This window comes from Aquarana catesbeiana, linkage group LG08 (genome assembly GCF_042186555.1).
Source record: "Aquarana catesbeiana isolate 2022-GZ linkage group LG08, ASM4218655v1, whole genome shotgun sequence".
NCBI lineage: Eukaryota > Metazoa > Chordata > Amphibia > Anura > Ranidae > Aquarana > Aquarana catesbeiana.
The window spans coordinates 287,194,490-287,215,765 of NC_133331.1; the positions used below are offsets into that span (position 1 = coordinate 287,194,490).

Below are 21,276 nucleotides of genomic sequence, written 5' to 3' on the forward strand. Positions count from 1 at the left end.
GGAGTCAAGATTTCCCAGCAGAACATTGCTTTCATAAGAATGCTTTCAGAAATAGAAGTGTTAATAGTTTATTTTTATCAATTAACAAAATAGAAAGTAAATGAACAGAAGAGAAATCCAAATCAAATCAATATTTGGTGTGATCACCCTTTTGCCTTCAAACCAGCATCAATTCTTCTAGGTAGACTTGCACACAGTTTTTTAAGGAACTCGGCATGTAGGTTGTTCACAGACATCTTGGAGAACTAACCACAGAGCTTCTGTGGATGTCGGCTTCCTCAAATCCCTCTTATGTTGGCCAAACATGGGTTGAACTTCGACTGAATTTTCTTTCAAAAATCTGAAATTTTGTGGGTTTTGTGATCAGATGATGCCACCATTGATTTCAAAATTCGACCAGCCAAGCCTTGAATTTCACCTCATGTTGCTACAGAAAATAATTTTCGTGGCCGGGATACTTTTCTTTCTGGGAGTTTTCTTTTCTTGTGCTCATGTGCACTTCTTTTTCAATTATATTTCTCACACGATTCTCCCATCATTGATTAGAAAATTGTTTTTCTTTTTTTCAAAAAAAATTTCCAACATGCTCGATCACTCAAATTCGAATGGCTGCACGAAAATCGGCCGTTGCTGTGGCCGACTAATGATGTGAAATTCTAACAAACATTCTGATAAAAAGGCCAGCGGTTAATGTGTCATAATGTATGGAAGAATGTGCCATGTCTGAAAACATCTGCGGCTGTAGGTTTTATATTCTCTGTAATGTATTGGTGTTATATTGAGTGGAACGCACAGACAGGAAATGATATGCAGGACAGACAGGAAGTGATGTCAAATACAGAAAGGAAGTGATGTAACATACAGACAGGAAATTCTGGGTCAGAGGTGAGTTGGGAGGAAGTAGAGAGAAGACATTTCTGGAACTGGAAGCAGAGAGAGACGGTAATAAGACATTTTGAGTTTAAACCCAGGAGCCCTCTTTGGTGTTTAGAACCCGCATACAGACTAAATATAAAACCATTTATACAACTGCTGGCTTAATCTGGGTTTACACCTATGTGTTTCAGAAATGCACGCAAAATCGCATGCTTTCCCGACATGCACATTTCTGAAACACATAGGTGTGAACCCAGATAAATGTGCTTCCCTTTAACAGATGCGTGTGGGGGGGGGGGTGGTGCCATTAATTGTTAATGACACCCCCATGGATCTCCTAATGTGCGCATTTATGAAAAAGTGTGAGGGACTTCACTTCCACATTTCTCCTATGTAGGGAAATCCATTGAAATGAATGGGATAGACAGGACACAGGGTGCGTACCTGTATGGTATGAATGGAGCCCAATGCATACTCCCGAGTTGTCCCAGATCCCATCAGACTGTCCTGGTGAACAGAACCCCACAGTCCCGAAAGTCCCGTCACATAAATAAATGGAAGTCCACCTTGCCAAGCTGTCCAGCTGCACTTTTCCTCCCACTGACCCCCCAGACAAGGGCATATTTTGTCCAGTTGACACCATGGCATTTTTTTCGGCACTGTTGCCTGGAACGTTTTTGGATTTTCCTCCCACCAACAACAAGCATTTTTTTTTTCAGGGCACTTTTCCCACCACTGATAATTACTGCTAGGGTTTTTTTTTCCTTACACTGACATGTACATGGAAGGTACACCAGTAATGCATCTGGACCTCAAAGAGGCATAGTTAGATTTTGATGCAAGCTCCATTCTAAACCAAGCGTAACATTTAGTGCAATGTAGCCATGATGACTTCCCACAATGTGTGCCGCATGCAATCCCAACATCATAGCACCCCTCTTTCTTAAGTTAGAATATATGTAAATAGGAGAGATACATCCTAAATGTGGAGCCATTTATCCAACTTTCCATCCAGAGCCTCTGGTTTAAAGACCAGATACATCATAAATATAGAACCGTTTATCCAACTGTCCACACAGAGCCTCTGGTTTATAGTCCACATACATTGCCTTGAAATTTTCCACATTTTGTCACGTTACAGCCAAAAACGTAAATGTGTTTAATTTGGATTTTATGTGATAGACCAACACAAAGTGGCACATAATTGTTAAGTAAAAGGAATATAATAAATGGTTTTAAATTTTTTTTACAAATAAATATCTGAAATGTGTGGCGTGCATTTGTATTCAGCCCCCTTTACTCTGATTCCAACCCCCTAACTAAAATCTAGTAGAACCAATTGCCTTCAGAAGTCACCTTATTAGAAAATAGAGTCCACCTGTGTGTAGTTTAATCTCAGTATAAATGCAGCTGTTCTGTGAAGCCCTCAGAGGTTTGTAATGCCTCGTTTCCACTGAGCAGATCGGTTCGGTACGATACGCTATTTTGGGTGTTTCCATTATGAAAGCGGCCCATACAACCGAACCGAACCGTTCCATTCAGGGTCCTGCTTCAGATGTGGGGCCATAGAAAATGGAACGATTCGGTTAGGGCGGAGCTACGATACATTCCACTGATTGGCTGACAGAAAACCCTCTGCTGTGCTATGCTGAGGCATTTTTTCTAAACCCTGTATGGCCCCTTGTGGTCCCACTTGCAGTGGAAACGCTCACCAGAATAGACCAGACCATTCTAGGCCATTCAAACTGTACTGACCCGAACTGATCCGCTCAGTGGAAACGAGGCATTAGAGAACCTTAGTGAACAAACAGCATAATGAAGGCCAAGGAACACACCAGGCAGGTCAGAGATAAAGTTGTGGAGAAGTTTAAAGCAGGGTTAGGTTATAAAAAAATATACCAAGCTTTGAACATCTCACGGAGCACTGTTCAATCCATCATCTGAAAATGGAGTGTGGCACAACTGCAAACCCACCAAGACATGGCGGTCCACCTAAACTGACAGCTCGGGCAAGGAGAGCATTAATCAGAGAAGCAGCCAAGAGGCCCATGGTAACTCTGGAGGAACTGCAGAGATCCACAGCTCAGGTGGGAGAATCTGTCTACAGGACAACTATTAGTCGTGCTCTCCACAAATCTGGTCTTTATGGAAGAGTGACAAGAAGAAAGCCATTGTTGAAAGAAAGCCATAAGAAGTCCCGTTTTGCAGTTTGCGAGAAGCCATGAGGGGGACACAGCAAACATGTGGAAGAAGGTGCTCTATTCAGATGAGACCAAAAATAAACCTTTTTGGCCTAAAAGCAAAAGTGTGGCTGAATACGAACACTGCACATCCCCCTGACCACACCATCCCCACTGTGAAACATGGTGGTGGAAGCATCATGTGGGGATGCTTTTCTTCAGCAGGGACAGGGAAGCTGGTCAGAGTTGATGGGAAGATGGATGGAGCCAAATACAGGGCAATCTTAGAAGAAAACCTGTTATGCCTCGTACACATGATCGGATTGTTGGCCAACAAATCCGTGGAATTTATTCCGAAGGGCGTTGGCTTAAACTTGTCCTGCATACACATGGTCACACAAATGTTGGCCAACAATTACGAACGTAGTGACGTACAAGACGTACAACGAGCTGATAAAAAGGAAGTTCAATAGTAATGCGCCACCCTTTGAGCTCCTTAGGCTTATCTCGTGTTAGTAGAAGTTTGGTAAGTGACGATTCACGCTTTTCAGCCTCGTGCTTTTCAGTTCATTTCTGCTTTTCAGGTTGTGCTTGTCGGTTCGTATCTGTTTTTTAGTGCGTGCTTGTCAGGTCGTTTCTGTTTATCAGTGCGTTCTATTTATAGTTTGCTTCTGATTTTCAATGCGTGCTTGTCAGATCCTTTCTGATTTTCAGTGCGTTCTGTCTGTTTGTTCTGAGCAGCCGTTCCTTTACTAGCCATGTGGTGTTCTCGAGGGAGAGATCGTGCTATTGTTGGGCTTGGAGTTATTGCTTTGACCCAAGTCCAGTCCAGGAACAGGGGAAGGAGGAGTTCTTGGACCAAGAATTGATTGCTTAATCGTGACCAATTCTGTCATATGCCTTTGCTGCTGCTAGATCTCCAGGAGAATAATCCTGATGATTTCAGGAATAATCTCCGGATGATGGACCCCGTCTTTCACCGTCTATTGGCTTTTCTGTCCCCTTATATTACTAAGCAGGACACCTGCATGCGGCAAGCCATCACTCCCGAGCAAAGGCTCGTCGCCACCTTGCGGTACTTGGCGACAGGGAGGAGTCTCCAGGACCTCAAGTTCACGACTGGGATCTCCCCCCAGGCTCTGGGAATCATTATTCCAGGACTATATTCGGGTAAGTTTTATCCTTTTAATATCACATTCTATGTATTTAATGTTCGCTAATGTATTAATTTCTTCATTCCATAATTACCATGATTGTGATATGCTGTAAATGTCCTCTTTGTCCTCATGCATGCTGTAAGCTTTAAATGCTCCTTTTTTGTCCTTCATGCATATTTGCCTTCACTAACCTCCCCAGCATGCTATCCTGGGCCCATACACACCTAGCCTAGTAACTTAACAGTGTTTTTTGTCAGCTATATTTTAGTGCTCACCCTAAACACCCCCTAAAATGTGTCCAAATGTTATTGTTGTCCTTAATTTCAGGCAGAGTGCAAGAGGCTATTTTTTGGGGGCCCAAACTCATTGGGAACCCTCTCTCCCCCCCAACCGCTAAGTCAACCGATACCAATACTCTATCTGCTGACTTTGCCAAACCCATACACACTATACCTACCTCTTTTGTGGTCATATTTATGGATGAATTCACCAAAGCCTGTAGTGCAAGTGCCTGCCAGAATACTTTCAAATGGTACTGTTGAAAGTTTTGTCCTCCTATTATCTTGATAGGTAATTGCAGAATATAGAAATGTGCTTCAATTTGGACAGTGTGTATTCATATTTTTGGATCATGACACTTCTTACACGTTATTTATGCATTCAGCTCTTAATGAAGTGGAGAGGGTTACCTGACCAAAACATCTACCCATCCCCCATCCCCCTACTATAAAATGTTTCCAATGGGCCACCAGAGGGGGTGAGGAATCTGATAAGTTGACCTTATACTTATGTCTTTAAATACTCATTTCAACAAATGTTATACTTATGTTGACCAAGAATGTTTGTGTCTAATCTGCTTGCAATGTTATGTGCAAAAGTGCTAATTTTTTTTTTCTTGTTTGACTCCACAGTTTCCTTCCAACCCACAGGAATGGCAGACTGTGGCTTGCCAGTTTTATCACCAGTGGGATTTTCCCAATTGTGGTGGTGCTATATATGGGAAGCACGTAAGGATCGTACCACCACCCAACTCAAGGTCCTAATACTACAATTATAAGGGGTTTAGTAGTATTGTGATGTTGGCGGTGGTGTTGGCCAATTATGAGTTTCTCTACCTGGATGTTGGGAAGAACGACAGAAACTCTGACGGAGGAGTGATCACCCAGACTGAGTTCTACAGGCGTCTACAAAATGGCACATTGCGGTTGCCACCTCCGGAGGAGAATGTTGATTTCGTTTTGATGCCTTTGCTCTGGGGGAACATCTCATGAGGAACATGACCCCAGAGCAGAGGGTTTTTAATTACCGGCTGTCACGTGCCAGAAGAGTGGTGGAGAATGCCTTTGGCATAATGGCAAGCCGGTTCAGGATCTTCCTAATGTCCATAAACCTGGCCGAATATAAACTGAACCATGTTGTGTTGAGCTACTGCATTCTCCACAACTACCTTAGGAAGAATGCAGCCAGCTATCTGGCCTCAGTTTAGACCGAGGCCGACTTTGCATCAGATACAGCAGCGATGGCGGCTATCGAAAGTGGCCATCCTGGCTTACCCCCCAAAGCGCCCGCAAAGTTAGGCAAAAATATGTTGAGTACTTCGTGGGTAGAGGGGCAATTGATTTACAACAAAATGTTGCGGATGTGCAATAAATTTTTTTGAAAAACTAAACTCATATTTCATTTGAATTACTGTTTGTGTTTTTTATCTGTCTCCTAGGTTCTCAAATAGCCTCTTAATTTTGGCCATTTTCTTCAATAGTGCAAATGTAACTTATTTGATACATGAGGTGACAATCTCTTCTTCAGCTAACTATTAAGTTGTGCTGTGGGTCTGCTACACACACACACAATCGTTGTTAATGTATGTAATGCATTAATGATAAAAATATTCATCCTTTTCACTCCTTGAATTAATTGTTTGGAGTCCCTAAAATGGCTGATTTTGTCACATTTTACAGCACATTGTCACTGTAACTACACCAACTTAACAAATACACTGATATTGAGCATTGAAATAAGAAGCCACACATTGTTGAGTATAAAACATTTTACTCCGAGCACATTCACATGTGCGGTATAAACGGTTTTTGACCAAACCAACATCTTGGAGTATAACATGTATGTTTGACATTAATCTGCCATTTTTGGGGCTAAACAGGCATGTTTAAAAACATAACATACACATCCCCAACCCAGGAACTTACAAAGTTCGACTTTGCTAAAGTGAAGGCCATATGAGACATTAGTATGTCAAAACTGTGTTGATCTTGCCTTCATCAGACGGGGTGATCTCACCCCTCTAAAAGCCAAATTTTGAAGATGCACACAAATTGGGACTCCAAATTTGGATTTCCCTCATGATCCCATGCCTAAAATGTGTGTCTTTTCCCTACATCTATTTCGCTAAAGCCCCAAAGCACATGTTGACACACTGTGTGTTATCTCCCATCATGGGATATCAATGTCCGCATTTTGTGGGTGCAACCCCTTCCTCCAAACTAAAGTAGGTGACAGGAAGGGGTTGCACCCCCGAAACACGTCCATTGATCCCCCATGATGGGAGCTAGCACATGTTCACACACTGGGCAAAGTGGTTTTGCCTTTTTGTAATAAGCCCCGGTGTGTCAACATGTGCTAGATCCCATCATGGGGATCAATGGATGTGTTTCGGGGGTGCAACCCCTTCCTCTCACCTACTTTAGTTTGGAGGAAGGGGTTGCACCCACAAAACGTGTACATTGATATCCCATGGTGGAAGATAGCACATGTTGACACACTGTGTGCATCTTCAAAATTTGGCTTTGCGATTGATTTAAAACTGTAAAAACACGTACAACATAACGACATCTATAAAATGTTATTTTTGTTTAGATTTTTCCTAAAATATCTATGATGTTGCTGAGTTTTTTGAACATGGATGTTTTGTTTCATTTGTTCCAAATCACGATTACAAACCATGATCTCACTGATCAGGATTTGTGCTCTTGCACTGCTGAAGTGAGTTTCTTCTTCCGCAACATCCACATCACTGTCAGAGCTGGCTCAGCCCTTCCTTCTCTGAGCTGGCTGCTCAGCTGTCGGCTAATTGCCAGCTCTCTCTCTCCACAGTTAACCAGCTGTTGTGGATCTGCTCGTCAGTCCCACCTACTTAAAGACGTCCAGCTCACTTGATTCCTGCCTTCGCCTTGGTCACATCACAAGAAACCATCTCCTGTGTTCCTGTTTAAAGACTAGTCTGGCTGACATCCCTTCTGGCTCCTTATCCTGCTTGCTGTTCCTCTACTTGGATCCCTGACTTCTGGCCTGGCTCAATACCTGATCTGGTTACTGAACTCTGGCTTGGCTGATTACCCGATCTGGGTACTGGACTCTGGCTTTGACTACGCTTACTCTATTTACCTTTTTATTTTTATTAATAAACAAGTTTGATTTTACTGTTCTTCTGTCTCGGTCTGGTTCATGGTTTCTGACAATCACCTAAAAATAAAAAAAAACACACCATGTATTAAAAATATGCAGGCATCCATCTATTACCTGAAGCTGTGGTCTCAGACACTGACCTGTGGTCATGACCATTTCTCCACCTTCACCAAAGTACTTCAAGCACATCCACATCTTCAGGGTGTGTGGTGAATTGCCTTTATTCAGGATGTTCAGTGGGTGCTGGGTTACTGGTGTCCCCAGATGTCCCTCTTCTTTCCCCCCCCTATGTGAATACAAAAAAGGTATGCTTAGCAGACAGATATGTTAGGCTAGAAATAGTAATATGAAACATTTTTTGGAAGTGTCTTCCAATTGTCTGTTTTGGCAGAGTTCCAAGATGAATACATGATTTGTTCCATTTCCAAAGCTGGAATACTTACCTGGTTTGTGCAAGTTTCATACATGTAGAGACCCCTAGTATCCACTGGAGCACCTGCGTGGGACACCATAACAAGGGTGTTATGGTTTCCCACACTAGTGCTCCTGTGTCCAGATGTGTAAACAGCTGCTTAGTGTCCTCTCCTGACATAGACTAAAGTTGACATGTCATTATAGTTTCAAACACATCTAGACAACAATCTAATGAACTTATTTTTGTACAAATAGGCCTGAACAAATTTGGTAACCTGCATTTCCCAAAATGATGTTTTAGTTGTCAAAGGAACAATGTTTAATGTCCCACGAACGATTCCTACTTGGCCTTTTAAACTGTACAACAGTAAAGAAAAGAACATGGAGCAGCATGCAAGTAATAATAATAATAGGAACACAGGACAAATACTTATTTTTTTGCAGCACTCTCCTGATATTTCTTTTCTGATCTTCCTCTCTCAATTTAAGGTCTGACCAGCGTTTTCTCAACTGATCCTTGGATCGTCGTGCCCCAAAATTCCTGTGCAGACTTCTCACAACTGCCCCGAAAGAGAAGAGGCGCGGAATACACTAGAAAGAAGGACAGGGGCGGAGTTTCACGCATGCGCAGTGAATAAAAAAGCCATACCACGCGGGCCAGGTAACGGACATATGTACGATCTGTGAGGGGAGGACGGTGGATCGTTTCAGCGGATCATTCACATGAAGGTACAATTGTAAATTGGGGCATCAGTGGTTAGTGGCCTATACTGCTTATAGTTTGAGGCCTATATTGGGACAAGATTATGACAAGATTATGAGAGTTTGGCCTGACGTTAGGGTTTGTCTTATGTTGTGTCTTGCAGATAAAATGGTTGATAAATTTTCGGCCCAAGCTTTTCTGCCAGAGTTTATAGAAAAATATAGGGAGCTGCCATGTCTCTGGCAAGTAAAATGCAGGGACTATTCAAACAAGATAAAGAGGAAGGCAGCGATGGAGAAACTGTTGGAATTAGTGAAGCCTGTGTATCCCATGGCAGACATCAACTATTTGAAGGCCAAAATTGATGGTTTGAGGAGAACATATAATAGGGAGCGCAAGAAAGTCCAGGATTCCCAGAGATCCGGAGCATCAGCAGATGACGTATATGTCCCCAGGCTGTGGTACTACAACAGCCTGCGGTTTTTGTCCAACCAAGAAGATGAAGATGAAGATGAAGATGAAGAAGAAGAAGAAGAAGATGAAGAAGAAGAAGATGTGAAGGAGCCCAGCTTGATCCAGGTATAGCATTGTTGAACATATTTCTTGTCAAAAATTGAATGATGTTAACTAGATGTTATTGATTACAAATTTCTGATTTAACAAAGTGGTTTACATATCAATAGACAGTAGTGGCCAAAAATGATTGGGACAAGAATGAAAAATGCTGGGGTCAGAATGAAAGTCTTTTCTATTTGTTAACATTCAATTTGCAACAGTCATTAGCTCAAAATTGTGTGTGATTGATGACCAAAAACCTAAAACTATCTACCATTTTCATACACAGGAAAGTCTCAGCCTCAGCCAAGAGGAGGCCGTGGCAAGCAGCTTGACAGAATCGCAGGTTCCTCCCCTCCGCCCTCCTTCAAAAAGGGCCATGAAGTCAAGCAACCTGGAAGATGCCACGGCTGCTTTTCTACGCAAAGCTACAGCTGCAATTAGCACGGCCCCTGATGGCCAGGAGGCATTTGGATGCCTGACAGGCAATAAATTAAAACAGATGGAGGAGGACCAGCGCACTATGTGCGAGGAAATAATTCTTCAGGCCCTAAACAAGGGGACGAGGGGCGAACTCACCCGTAAAACGCACCTCTGCGAGTTGGACCATGCTCCTCCACCACCTCCACCAACACCACAGCCACCCCACCCACCACAGCAGCATGACGGACCGTGGCCAATGCAGCCACACCCCCAACAAGGCCACTCGGCTAGGGATTATCCCCATTATAATTTATGATTTTCGTTTTTGTTTAACCGCTTGCCGACCGGCTCACGCTGATATACGTCGGCAGAAGGGCACGTACAGGCATATTAACGTACCTGTACGTTGCCCTTCAAGAAGCGCCTTGCGGGCGCGTGCCGCGATCTCTGTGAGTGTGATCGCGGGTCCCGTGGACTCGATGTCCGCAGGGATACCCGCGATCGTCTCACGGAGAGGAAGTACAGGGAAATGCTAATGTAAACGAGAATTTCCCCGTTCTGCCTAGTGACACTGACACTGATCACTGCTCCCTGTAATCGGGAGCGGTGATCAGTGTCGTGTCACACACAGCCCATCCCTCCCACAGTTAGAACCACTCCCTAGGACACACTTAACCCCTACAGCGCCCCCTAGTGGTTTAACCCCTTCACTGCCAGTCACATTTACACAGTAATCAATGCATTTTAATTGCACCGATCGCTGTATAAATGTGAACGGTCCCAAAATGGCGCCAAAAGTGTCCGATCTGTCCACCATAATGTCGCAGTCACGATAAAAATCGCTGATCACTGACATTACTAGTAAAAAAAAAAAAAATGAATAAAAATGCCATAAAACTATCCCCTATTTTGTAGACGCTATAACTTTTGTGCAAACCAATCAATAATCGCTATTGCATTTTTTTTTTTTTTTTTTACCAAAAATATGTAGAAAAATACGTATCGGCCTAAACTGAGGAAAAAAAATGTTTTTTTAAAAAATATTTTTTGGGGATATTTATTATAGCAAAAAGTAAAAAATAATGCATTTTTTTCAAAATTGTCGATATTTTTTTGTTTATAGCGCAAAAAAAAATAAAAACAGAGGTGATCAAATACCACCAAAGGAAAGCTCTATTTGTGGGGAAAAAAGGACATCAATTTTGTTTTGGAGCTACGTCGCACGGCCGCGCTATTGTCAGTTAAAGCGACGTAGTGCCGAATTGCAAAAAGTGCTCTGGTCTTTGGCCAGCCATATGGTCTGGGGCTGAAGTGGTTAATTTGAGTTTTTTTTGTGTGCAGAGAATGCATTTTTTATTTAATTTCCTTCATTTGTGTGGAAGGAAGTGTTGGGAGTGATGGCCTGGGTTCGGTGTGGTCTGGCCAAAAACGCAGGCTGTTGGAAGATGTGTTGCGTTTGACATAAAATATAGATTTTCTATAAGACTCATAGCATTCTGGTGTCACAGAGACAGACTTTCTCAAACAAATGTTGTTGGATACAATGGGAATGTAGATATCATTGTTGTATCCAATTGACAGTTTCAACAGTCCATTGTCTACACAGCTACAGTAGACAGGTATGTTTTCTGTTGTTTGGTAATTATGGTAAACAGCCTGGCACATAAAAGGGGGATTCAGGCATAAGCTAGGGACACACACACACATCATCATGCTGCTTTGAAGATCAGAAGCCACCACTTAGATACAAGAACAGTGCCTGGTGTCCAAGAAGCATCGTTGCCAATGGAGATCACGAACATACAGTAACAGAAGATAAGTAACTTTTAAGTGTATTTGTACTGATATAGACCATAGGCTGTTCATTTGATAGGCATTTTGTTTGTTATAGATATCTGTCAGTCTTGTATTGTATTCCTAAGATTGTAATAGTTTTGTATGTACAGCATCTTTGTATCGCAAAAGCACATTTACACCCTGCAGAAATCTCAGCTTCCTTGCTTATACCACAGAGTAACCTTGCTAGATAGATGCAAGCAAAACATTTGGGAACTTGTGCCATGATCTGTGCTATAATTCAATTGAAGCAGACCTGTTTTTCTGTAGTGTGTTGTGTAGCTTGTGCTAGGTAAAATGCTGCGTAAGCTGTTTAGGAAAAGCAAGGCTGCAGAGGGTTCCGGTGGCCAGAAGGAAGTGTGCAGCTTACCTATCTGGGCCAGAGACAATGTGTGGGAATTTGTGAAGTATTCTTCTCCCTTGAACCTGACTTGGAGTGATAAAGTCTCATATCATTTTGTAGATTTTAGCCTTAAGGGGTTGAATTTAAGTAAAAAAGAGAAGAGGACAGTGTCCACAGTGAGCTGGTATTTTCTTCATGCTATTTACACCGAATCACATAGAAGGGAGAAGGCAGAGGCAGAAGTTAAGGTATTAGAAGACCAGCTAGCAGTTGCTTCAGAGTGTGTATGTTCAACTGCTAGTCAGGCTGATGCTTTGCAAAAGCGGTGTGCAGCCCTCATGACCAAATCAATTAATGCCTTAAGGAAAAGGAAGGGCCATAAACCTGTTAGTAAAACCAGGGTACGTGCCATTGTCACATGCCAAAATTGGGATTGTGAGGATGTGCTCTCCTCAAATGATAGTGAGGATGAGGTGATAGAGTTTGATATTTTGCATGATGATCTGCTAGTGGGAAAGAAAAAGTATGCCAGACCTCTCATTACTAAGCATAGAAAACGGCAACATGATAGAGAGGATATGGCAGATGGGGAGATGCATTATCGCAACCCCAGAGATGTTGAATTTGAAGAAGTACGGGAGTTTACACAAACTGAACTCCATGAGCTGGCAAAACAATACAAACAAAGGTCTGGGGAACCCCTATTGAGTTGGCTCCTACGCTTATGGGATGAAGGGGCAGACAGTGTTGTTTTGTCAGGTAAGGAAGCAGTGACTATGGGAGTGTTAACCCATGATCCACAATTGTGTCAGGCGATGCAAAAAGCCAGAGAGTTTAGCGTGAATTTTTCACTGTTAGACCTCGTGAGAGATGGAATAGTCCGAGTATACGCTAGTCCTACTGACCTGGAAAATACCTACACCTGGAGATTAATAGGAGAGGGTATTTCCAGGTTACGTGAGATGGGTTGTATAACCGGATTAAATACGTTTCCAGAATGGATGGGTCCAGATATGGAACCCTTTACGTCTGCTCTGCGCTCTAAGATGATGAAGTCTGCGCCATTTAATCCCAGGGCTCCATTATTGTCCTTGTTGGTAGGCCTGGGATTAAACAGCAAGATTAATGAAACCACAACCCTTTTAAGCCAGTTGGGGGAGCTAGAGGAGGCTAAAACAAAACCTGTCAGAGCAGTAGATAAGGTCAAGGCCAGACAGGAAGAATACAAGCAGAAAAGAACAGAGAAGAAAGGGAATGGGGTAGAGAAGACAGGAGGTGAAGAGAAAACCAGGCTAGTTATTTCTAGGAAAGAAATGTGGGTAGACCTATTAAAGGCAGGAGTACCTAAAAATGAGATAGATGGCATTTCTACTGCAGAAATGCTGAAGAGGTGGAAACATTTAGTAGGGAAAACTGTCAGGGTTAGAAACACTACTCCTAGTGAAGACAACATCAGCCTAGACTTGGAGAAAACAGAACAGACCCCTCCTGTTAGCCCCAACCCAATTCCCAAAATGGAACATGAACCCAAACCAAATCCCTTTATCCTGGGGAGGAATTAGAGAGAATCAGAAAAGGTGATTGGGAGGTTCCATATCCTTTATGAAGGGAAGGTGAGTCTCCTGTAATAGCAGTGAGGACAGTGACAGCAGGAGACCGACGCCCATATGCACTTGTCACTGTGTGGTGGGGGAAGTCATCTTCTACACACGCAATGGCTTTAGTTGATAGCGGAGCTGAAGTTACACTTTTGCAAGGAAATCCTTCCCATCACAAAGGAGAATTGATTTATGTAGAAGGTTTGGGAGGGCAAACTACACCAGCAGTTAGGATACGGGTGAAATTGGCTATTGGCAAGGGATCAGGATTTATGACAAATGTTTTGGTATCAGAGTTACCCGAAAATATTCTTGGGATGGATGTACTTCAAGGTCAGTCAATTCAGACTGAAAGAGGTACATTCACATTCGGGTATCCTGATAAAGTGTATCTGGTAAGGGTGGTGAAGGCTGTGGTCAGAGGTCATGCGAAATGGACCCCTGTCTATATTCCTCCACCAGAGAAGCCAGTCTGTCTTAAGCAGTACAGACTTCCTGGAGGCCATAAAGAAATTGGGGAGACCATTCAAGAACTGTTGAGAGTAGGGATCCTTAGACCTGCTGTAAGTCCTTTCTTGTCTCCGGTGTTCCCAGTAAAAACACCTGATGGGACAAATAGAATGACTGTGGATTACAGAGGTCTAAACAAAGTGGCACCTCCATTGAAGTCAGCTGTACCAGATATGATGTTAATTGTTGAGAAAATTGCTAAAGATGCAGGAGAATATCATGCTGTGATAGACCTGGCTAATGCTTTATTTTCTATTTTGATAGACCCAGAGTGTCAAGACCAGTTTGTTATGGTGTGGGACAGCCGCCAGTACACTTTCACAGTGCTTCCTGAAGACTATGTTCATTCTCTAATGATTTGTCATGGACTGATTGCCCAAGATTTAAGTACCCTGAATTTGAAAGTCGCTGTGTTTCACTACATTGATGACATCATGATCTCTGGGACAAAAGAAGATGTAACTGAAGCACTGCACCTGCTGATAGAGCACTTAGAGAACACAGGGATGGTCTATTAACAGAAACAAAATCCAAGGAGCTGCCACAGAAGTGAAATTCCTGGGAATGAATTGGACTGGACCACAGAGGAAAATTCCAGAGACAGTTGTGCAAACTATCCAGGCTCTGTCGCCCCCTACTACCAAAGAGGAGGCACAGAAGTTCATTGGAGTTGTGGGGTTCTGGAGATCGTTCATCCCACATCTTGGACTAATTCTGAGGCCTATATATAATGTCACCAGAAAAAAGACTGAGTTCTCATGGGGTTCAGAGCAGTGGACTGCATTCCTGGCTGCTAAAGAAGCTATTTTGCAGCATCGGGGATTAGGACCTGTGAGACAAGGAGTACCATTTCAACTGGATGTAGTGGACCAGAATGGTACCATATCTTGGAGTCTCTGGCAGCCAAATGAAAAGAAAGGACTGAGAGCAACACCCATTGGATTTTGGTCCAAACAACTGACAGGGGCACAGAAGAGATACACGCCCCTAGAGAAGTACCTGTTTGGGGCCTCTACAGCACTTCAACATGTAGAGACCATTACAGGAAAGGACACAGTCACCATCCATACTGCATTGCCAAAAGCAGGATGGGTGAGAGATAATGGACTGACCACTAGGGCAGCTGTAGCCCGGAACCAGACACTGATGAAATGGAAGTGGTACCTTCAAGAAAGAGGGGGTATTGCAGCTGGGGATGTTAGACATTTCAAAACAGTTGGCAGGGCTTGTTACTTTTACCAGCACCCGGCCAGAAGAAGAAATTCCTGTGTTGCAGTCATCCCCCATTGAAGAGGTTCCACCCTTTGAGTCTCGGTCAGAAGACATGAAGGAGTCAGCGTGGTTCACTGATGGTTCAGCCATAGTCACCTCGTCTGGGTGTAAATGGGCAGCAGCAGCCTACAACTCAAGTACAGACACAGTCCTGCAGGAGACCAAAATTGGAGGGTCCAGTCAGTATGCAGAGTTGAAAGCTGTAGTGAAGACTCTTCAGGAGGATCCTTCTTCCCATGTCACTATCTACTCTGACAGCTGGGCGGTTTTTAAAGGATTGACAACTTGGATGCTCACTTGGAAGTCCAATGAATGGACGATTCATGGAAAGGTGGTGTGGGGAGGCACAGAAGTCTGGGACTACATCTGGAAGGAAGCTCACTCCCACACCATAAAAGTGGGGCATGTTGATGCACATGTGCCCCTAGTCCCAGACTTTGAGAACTATAACAGAGTTACAGATGAAATCGCCAAGGTGAAGGCAGTTGTGCCAATTGATCCTGTCTTAATTAACTTGGCCAACTGGGCCCACAAGCAATCTGGACATTTGGGTCAGAAAGCAACATATGAATGGGCAGCAGAGAGGATTGCCTATATCCATGGACATGATCAAGACTGTAATAGGGAACTGTACAGTGTGTGGAGAAGTGCGACAATGGCCATTGCAAAAGTACTCCACCGGGTCGATTAGGAGGGGTAAGAGGCCTGCAGAGATCTGGCAGATTGACTTCATCGGTCCCCTGCCCCGGGGGAAACAATGGACTGAGATATTGTTGCACTGTAGTGGACACCTATTCAGGACTTATGCTTGTTCATCCTTGCAAACGTGCAGATCAAGCCGCAATGCTTCAGCTGCTCCAGAAACTTGTCGTTGCTTATGGTTGTCCCAAACAAGTCCAAAGTGATAACGGCTCACACTTCACCGGATCAGTACAGCAGTGGGCCAAAGATTCTGGAGTGTACTGGTTGTGCCACATCCCATACCATCCACAGGCAGCTGGTTTGATTGAAAGATACAACGGGCTATTGAAGGACCAGATATGCAAACTTACACCCACACATACATTAAGGGGGTGGGATCGGATCCTCACACAGGCAGTCATGTTGTTAAATTATAGGCCAATAGCCAAAAGCACACCATATGAAAGAATGGTAGGGGCTGGGGCACAGCTTCCACAGCTGGGGTGCAGAGTTCAGTATTTATGTAAGGTTCCTAAAGGAATAGGGCTTAACAGATACCATGTTACTGCTTCCCATGACATAGAAACCAAGAGTGATGTATCTGAAGCTGAAGCCTATCTAGGAATGAGAGGGAATCTAGCAGGAAGGTTTGAAGTTACATTTGCATTGGCAGAGGAGCTTCAAGACAGTGGCTGGTACTCTGACTGGTTAGTGAATACTTCTCAGCAAGAGTGGAAAGTGAGGCTACATAACATCAAACCTTCCAAAATAAACAGCAGTGATATTCTGGGAATATCAGTATATTTGCTCTCCTCCCTATTGATGTTCTTTGGGAAGGTCAGAAGTGGGTACAGGCAGGATGAAAAGCGTTAGTCAGATATCCAGGCAAGAAGCCATTTAGAGGAGAGATTGTAGCTGAAGGGCTTGGATCTACTATTTATGTATTATTAGAAGGAACAGATAATCCGCTTTGTTTTCCACTCCACAGGCTGACTCCGATTTGATCCATAGGACATGATGGAAAGAATGACGGAAGATCCCAAGAGCTGTGGAGAGCAAGGCCTTTGATGTATTACAAGCCTTGACTTGTTTCTAAAGAACTTTAGAATGGACTTTCTAATGAACAATTAGTTAAAGACTGAAACATCTTCTCAATGACAGAAATGGGAGGTGTTGCATTCAAGGAAAATTAATGTTTGTAATGAGTTTAGTAATGAAGAGATTTTCTGTGTGTAGTCCGAGAGAAATCAAGGGCGGAATGTGTTGCGTTTATATAATTTTTCTTTTTTAAGACTCATAGCATTCTGGTGTCACAGAGACAGACTTTCTCAAACAAATGTTGTTGGATACAATGGGAATGTAGATATCACTGTATCCAGGGCTTTTTTTCAGGGGGAACTTGGTGGAACTCAGTTCCACCACCTCTGGCTCAGACCCTTTGGTGCCTGCTCACCACAATCACTTATAATCACAGAAGTCTGGTTTCTGTGTTTACAAGTGACAGCTCTGCACTCTGTATGTAATGCAATCCTGGTATTTAATGCCCCTTTAAGACCCTCCTACTGTTTTCGTGAAATTTGACTGAACACACCCACTATTTGATGGGATTTGGAGGGTGTGTGTAGGGGGGGGGGTTGTGGGGCCGTGGTTAAGTTCCAGCACCGATTGTTTGAGAAAAAAAGCCCTGGTTATATCCAATTGACAGTTTCAACAGTCCATTGTCTACACAGCTACAGTAAACAGGTATGTTTTCTGTTGTTTGGTAACTATGGTAAACAGCCTGGCACATAAAAGGGGGATTCAGGCATTAGCTAGGGACACACACACACACACACATCATCATGCTGCTTTGAAGATCAGAAGCCGCCACTTATGATACAAGAACAGTGCCTGGTGTCCAAGAAGCATTGTTGCCAATGGAGATCACGAACATACAGTAACAGAAGATAAGTAACTTTTAAGTGTATTTGTACTGATATAGACCATAGGCTGTTCATTTGATAGGCATTTTGTTTGTTATAGATATCTGTCAGTCTTGTATTGTATTCCTAAGATTGTAATAGTTTTGTATGTACAGCATCTTTGTATAGTAAAAGCACAATTACACACTGCAGAAATCTCAGCTTCCTTGCTTATGCAACAGAGTAACCTTGCTAGATAGACACAAGCAAAACAGAAGACCACAGCCCCTATGTCATCTGCTGCTGCTCCCGATATCTCGGAGTCCTGGACCATATTGGGCTCCCTATTAAATGGACTCCTCACGTTACCAATTTCATCAGTCAAATAATTGATGTCTGCCCTGGGGTACAAAGGCTTCACCAATTCCAACTGTTTCTCCATCGTTACCTTCCTCTTTGTTTTGATATGACCTTGTGCTCCCTATTGAATTAAAAATACAATGTCAAATTAACAAGGGACACCAACATAGTTGTATCCTTGAGGTTAAAAAATACAAGATAACTAAACTCACTAGAAAAAAAAAATATTATTCTGGAGATCACTAGGAAACAAAAATATTATTGTGGAGATCACTAGAAAAAAAATATATATATTATTATGGAGATCACTAGAAAAAAAATAAAATACGTTTGTCAGAACTCCGTGAATATCACCAGCAAAGCAGCTTCATTATTAAACCATTATAAAAAAGAAGAGAATGCGCTGCATTGAGAGATTTCAAAATTTGCTGCGTCATGAATATGGTGTGAATATTCCATTCCACCACATCCCAAAGGTGCTCTATTGGATTGAAATCTGGTGAGTGTGGAGACCTTTGGAGTAGAGTGACCTCCATTGTCATGTTCAAGAAACCAGTGGTGAGATGATTTGAGCTTTGTGACATGGTGAATTACCCCGCTGCAAGGAGCCATCAGAAGATGGGTACACTGTAGTCATAAAGGGATGGACATGGTCAACAACAATACTGTGTGTAAATGATGCTCAGTTGGTACTAAGGGGCCCAAAGTGTGCCAAGAAAATATCCCCCACACCATTACACCACCACCACCAGCCTAAACCGTTGATACAAGGTAGGATGGATCCATGCTTTCATGTTGTTTACACCAAATTCTGACCCTACCATCTGAACGTCGCAGCTGAAATTGAGACTCATGAGACCAGGCAATGTTTTTCCACCCTTCTATTGTCTAATTTTGGTGAGCTTGTGCGAATGTTGTAGCCTCAGTTTCCTGTTCTTAGCTGACAGGAGTGGCACCCAATGTGGTCTTCTGCTGCTGTAGCCCATCTGCTTCAAGGTTGGATGTGTTGTGCATTCAGAGATGGTATTCTGCATACCTTTATTGTGAAGAGTGGTTATTTGAGTTACTGTTGCCTTTCTATCATCTCGAACCAGCCTGCCCATTCTCCTCTGACCTCTGACATCAACAAGGCATTTTCCTCCACACAACAGCTGCTCACTGGATATTTTCTCTTTTTCTGACCATTTTCTGTAAACCAGAGAGATGGTTGTGTGTGAAAATCCCAGTATATCAACAGTTTTTGAAATACTCAGACCAGCCCGTCTGGCACCAACAACCATGCCATGTTCAAAGTCACTTAAATCCCCTTTCTTTCCCATTCTGATGCTCTGTTTGGACTTCAGCAAGTTGTCTTCACCACGTCCAGATGCCTAAATGCATTGAGTTGCTGCCATGTGATTGGCTGATCAGCAATTTGTGTTACCAAGCAATTGAACAGGTGTATCTAATAAAGTGGCCAGTGAGTGTGCACCGATCAACTATAACTTTATGACCACCCACCTAATATTAGGTAGGTCCCCCTTTTGGACAAAATAGTCCTGACACATCGAAGTGTGGCCTCCACTGGACCTCTGAAGGTATGCTGTGGTATCTGGCACCAAGCCCTCAGCAGATCCTTTAAGTCCCATAACTTGGGAGGTGGGGCCTCCATGGATCGGACCTGTTTTTCCAGCACATCCTACAGATGCTCTGTTAGATTGAAATCTGGAGAATTTGGAGGCCAAGTCAAACTCGTTCTTGTGTTCCTAAAACCATTCTTACAGTGTGGCAGGGTGCATTATCCTGCTGAAAGAGGCCAGTGCCATCAGGGATTACCATTTCCATGAAGGGGTGTATTTGGTCATCAACAATGTTTAGGTAGGTAGGTGGTATGTGTCAAAGTAACACCCACATTAACCGCAGGAGCCCAGATTTCCCAGCAGAACATTGCTTTCAGAAGAATGCTTTCAGAAATAGAAGTGTTAATAGTTTATTTTTTTTATCAATTAACAAAATAAAAGGTAAATGAACAGAAGAGAAATCCAAATCAAATCAATATTTGGTGTGATCACCCTTTTGCCTTCAAACCAGCATCAATTCTTCTAGGTAGAATTGCACACAGTTTTTGAAGGAAGGTAGGTTGTTCACAGACATCTTGGAGAACTAACCACAGATCTTCTGTGGATGTCGGCTTCCTCAAATCCCTCTTATGCGGGCCAAACATGGGTTGAATTACGACCAAATTTTCTTTCCAAAATCTGAAATTTTGTGCGTTTTGTGATCAGATGATCCCACCATTGATGTCCAAATTCGACCAGCCAAGCCTTGAATTTCACCTCATGTTGCCTTAGAAAAAAAAATTTCGTGGCCGGGAATCCCACTAATGATGTGTAATTCTAACAAACATTCTGAATAAAAAAAGGTTTTCGAAAGAAAATTCTTGCGCAATTCGACCCATGTGTGGCCGGCCTTACAGTGTATTACACCACTTCCAGGGTCACAGCTCTCATTCCTTGGCTAGTGAGAGCAATAATTCTAGGACCATAATTTACAGGTAACCCTAAACTGACAACACGTAAAAGCTTTTAAAGTGTATCCTACAGAGAATTTTGGGTACTATAGTTTTTTTTTTCCGATTTCACGGGCATGCAAATTTTAGGGCTTGACATGTTAAGTGTCTGTTTACTCAACGCAACCGGATCTTTTATATTTTACCAAAAAATAATATTGTGTTTGTTTGCGTGTTCAATTTAGTGTTTTTTTATTCCTGAAAATAAGTGTTCGATAAATAACTGCGCAAATATCGTGCTGCATTAAAAATTGTAACTACCACCATTTTGTTCCCCAAAGTCTCTGCTTTCAGAAAATATATACTTTTTGGGGTGTTTACAGTCATTTCTAGCAAAAAATGTTGATTTTAACGTGTGCAGAATAAAAATTGCCCCGATAGGCCAGCGGTTAATGTGTAATAATGTATGGAAGAATGTGCCATGTCTGAAAACATCTGCGGCTGTAGGTTTTATATTCTCTGTAATGTATTGGTGTTATATTGAGTGGAACGCACAGAC

General features: G+C 42.8%; 1 protein-coding gene across 2 annotated transcripts; it reads left to right on the forward strand.

Annotated features, from left to right (window-relative positions):
• Positions 1-841: 841 nt before the first annotated feature.
• LOC141106600 (uncharacterized) lies at positions 842-18,085 on the forward strand. Of its 2 annotated transcripts, none has more exons than XM_073597511.1 (4): positions 842-942; positions 8,537-8,776; positions 8,914-9,329; positions 9,595-18,085. In XM_073597511.1, exon 4 carries the CDS (start codon positions 11,862-11,864, stop codon positions 13,467-13,469), a length of 1,608 nt encoding a protein of 535 aa, XP_073453612.1. In that variant the 5' UTR covers positions 842-942; positions 8,537-8,776; positions 8,914-9,329; positions 9,595-11,861; the 3' UTR covers positions 13,470-18,085. Both variants share the same exon structure in this region, with proteins under 2 accessions (XP_073453612.1, XP_073453613.1).
• Positions 18,086-21,276: the final 3,191 nt, after the last annotated feature.

Bases quoted from the DNA above. Each gene is read 5' to 3' on its own strand.
- LOC141106600 (XM_073597511.1), top strand. From the start codon at position 11,862: ATGCTGCGTAAGCTGTTTAGGAAAAGCAAGGCTGCAGAGGGTTCCGGT.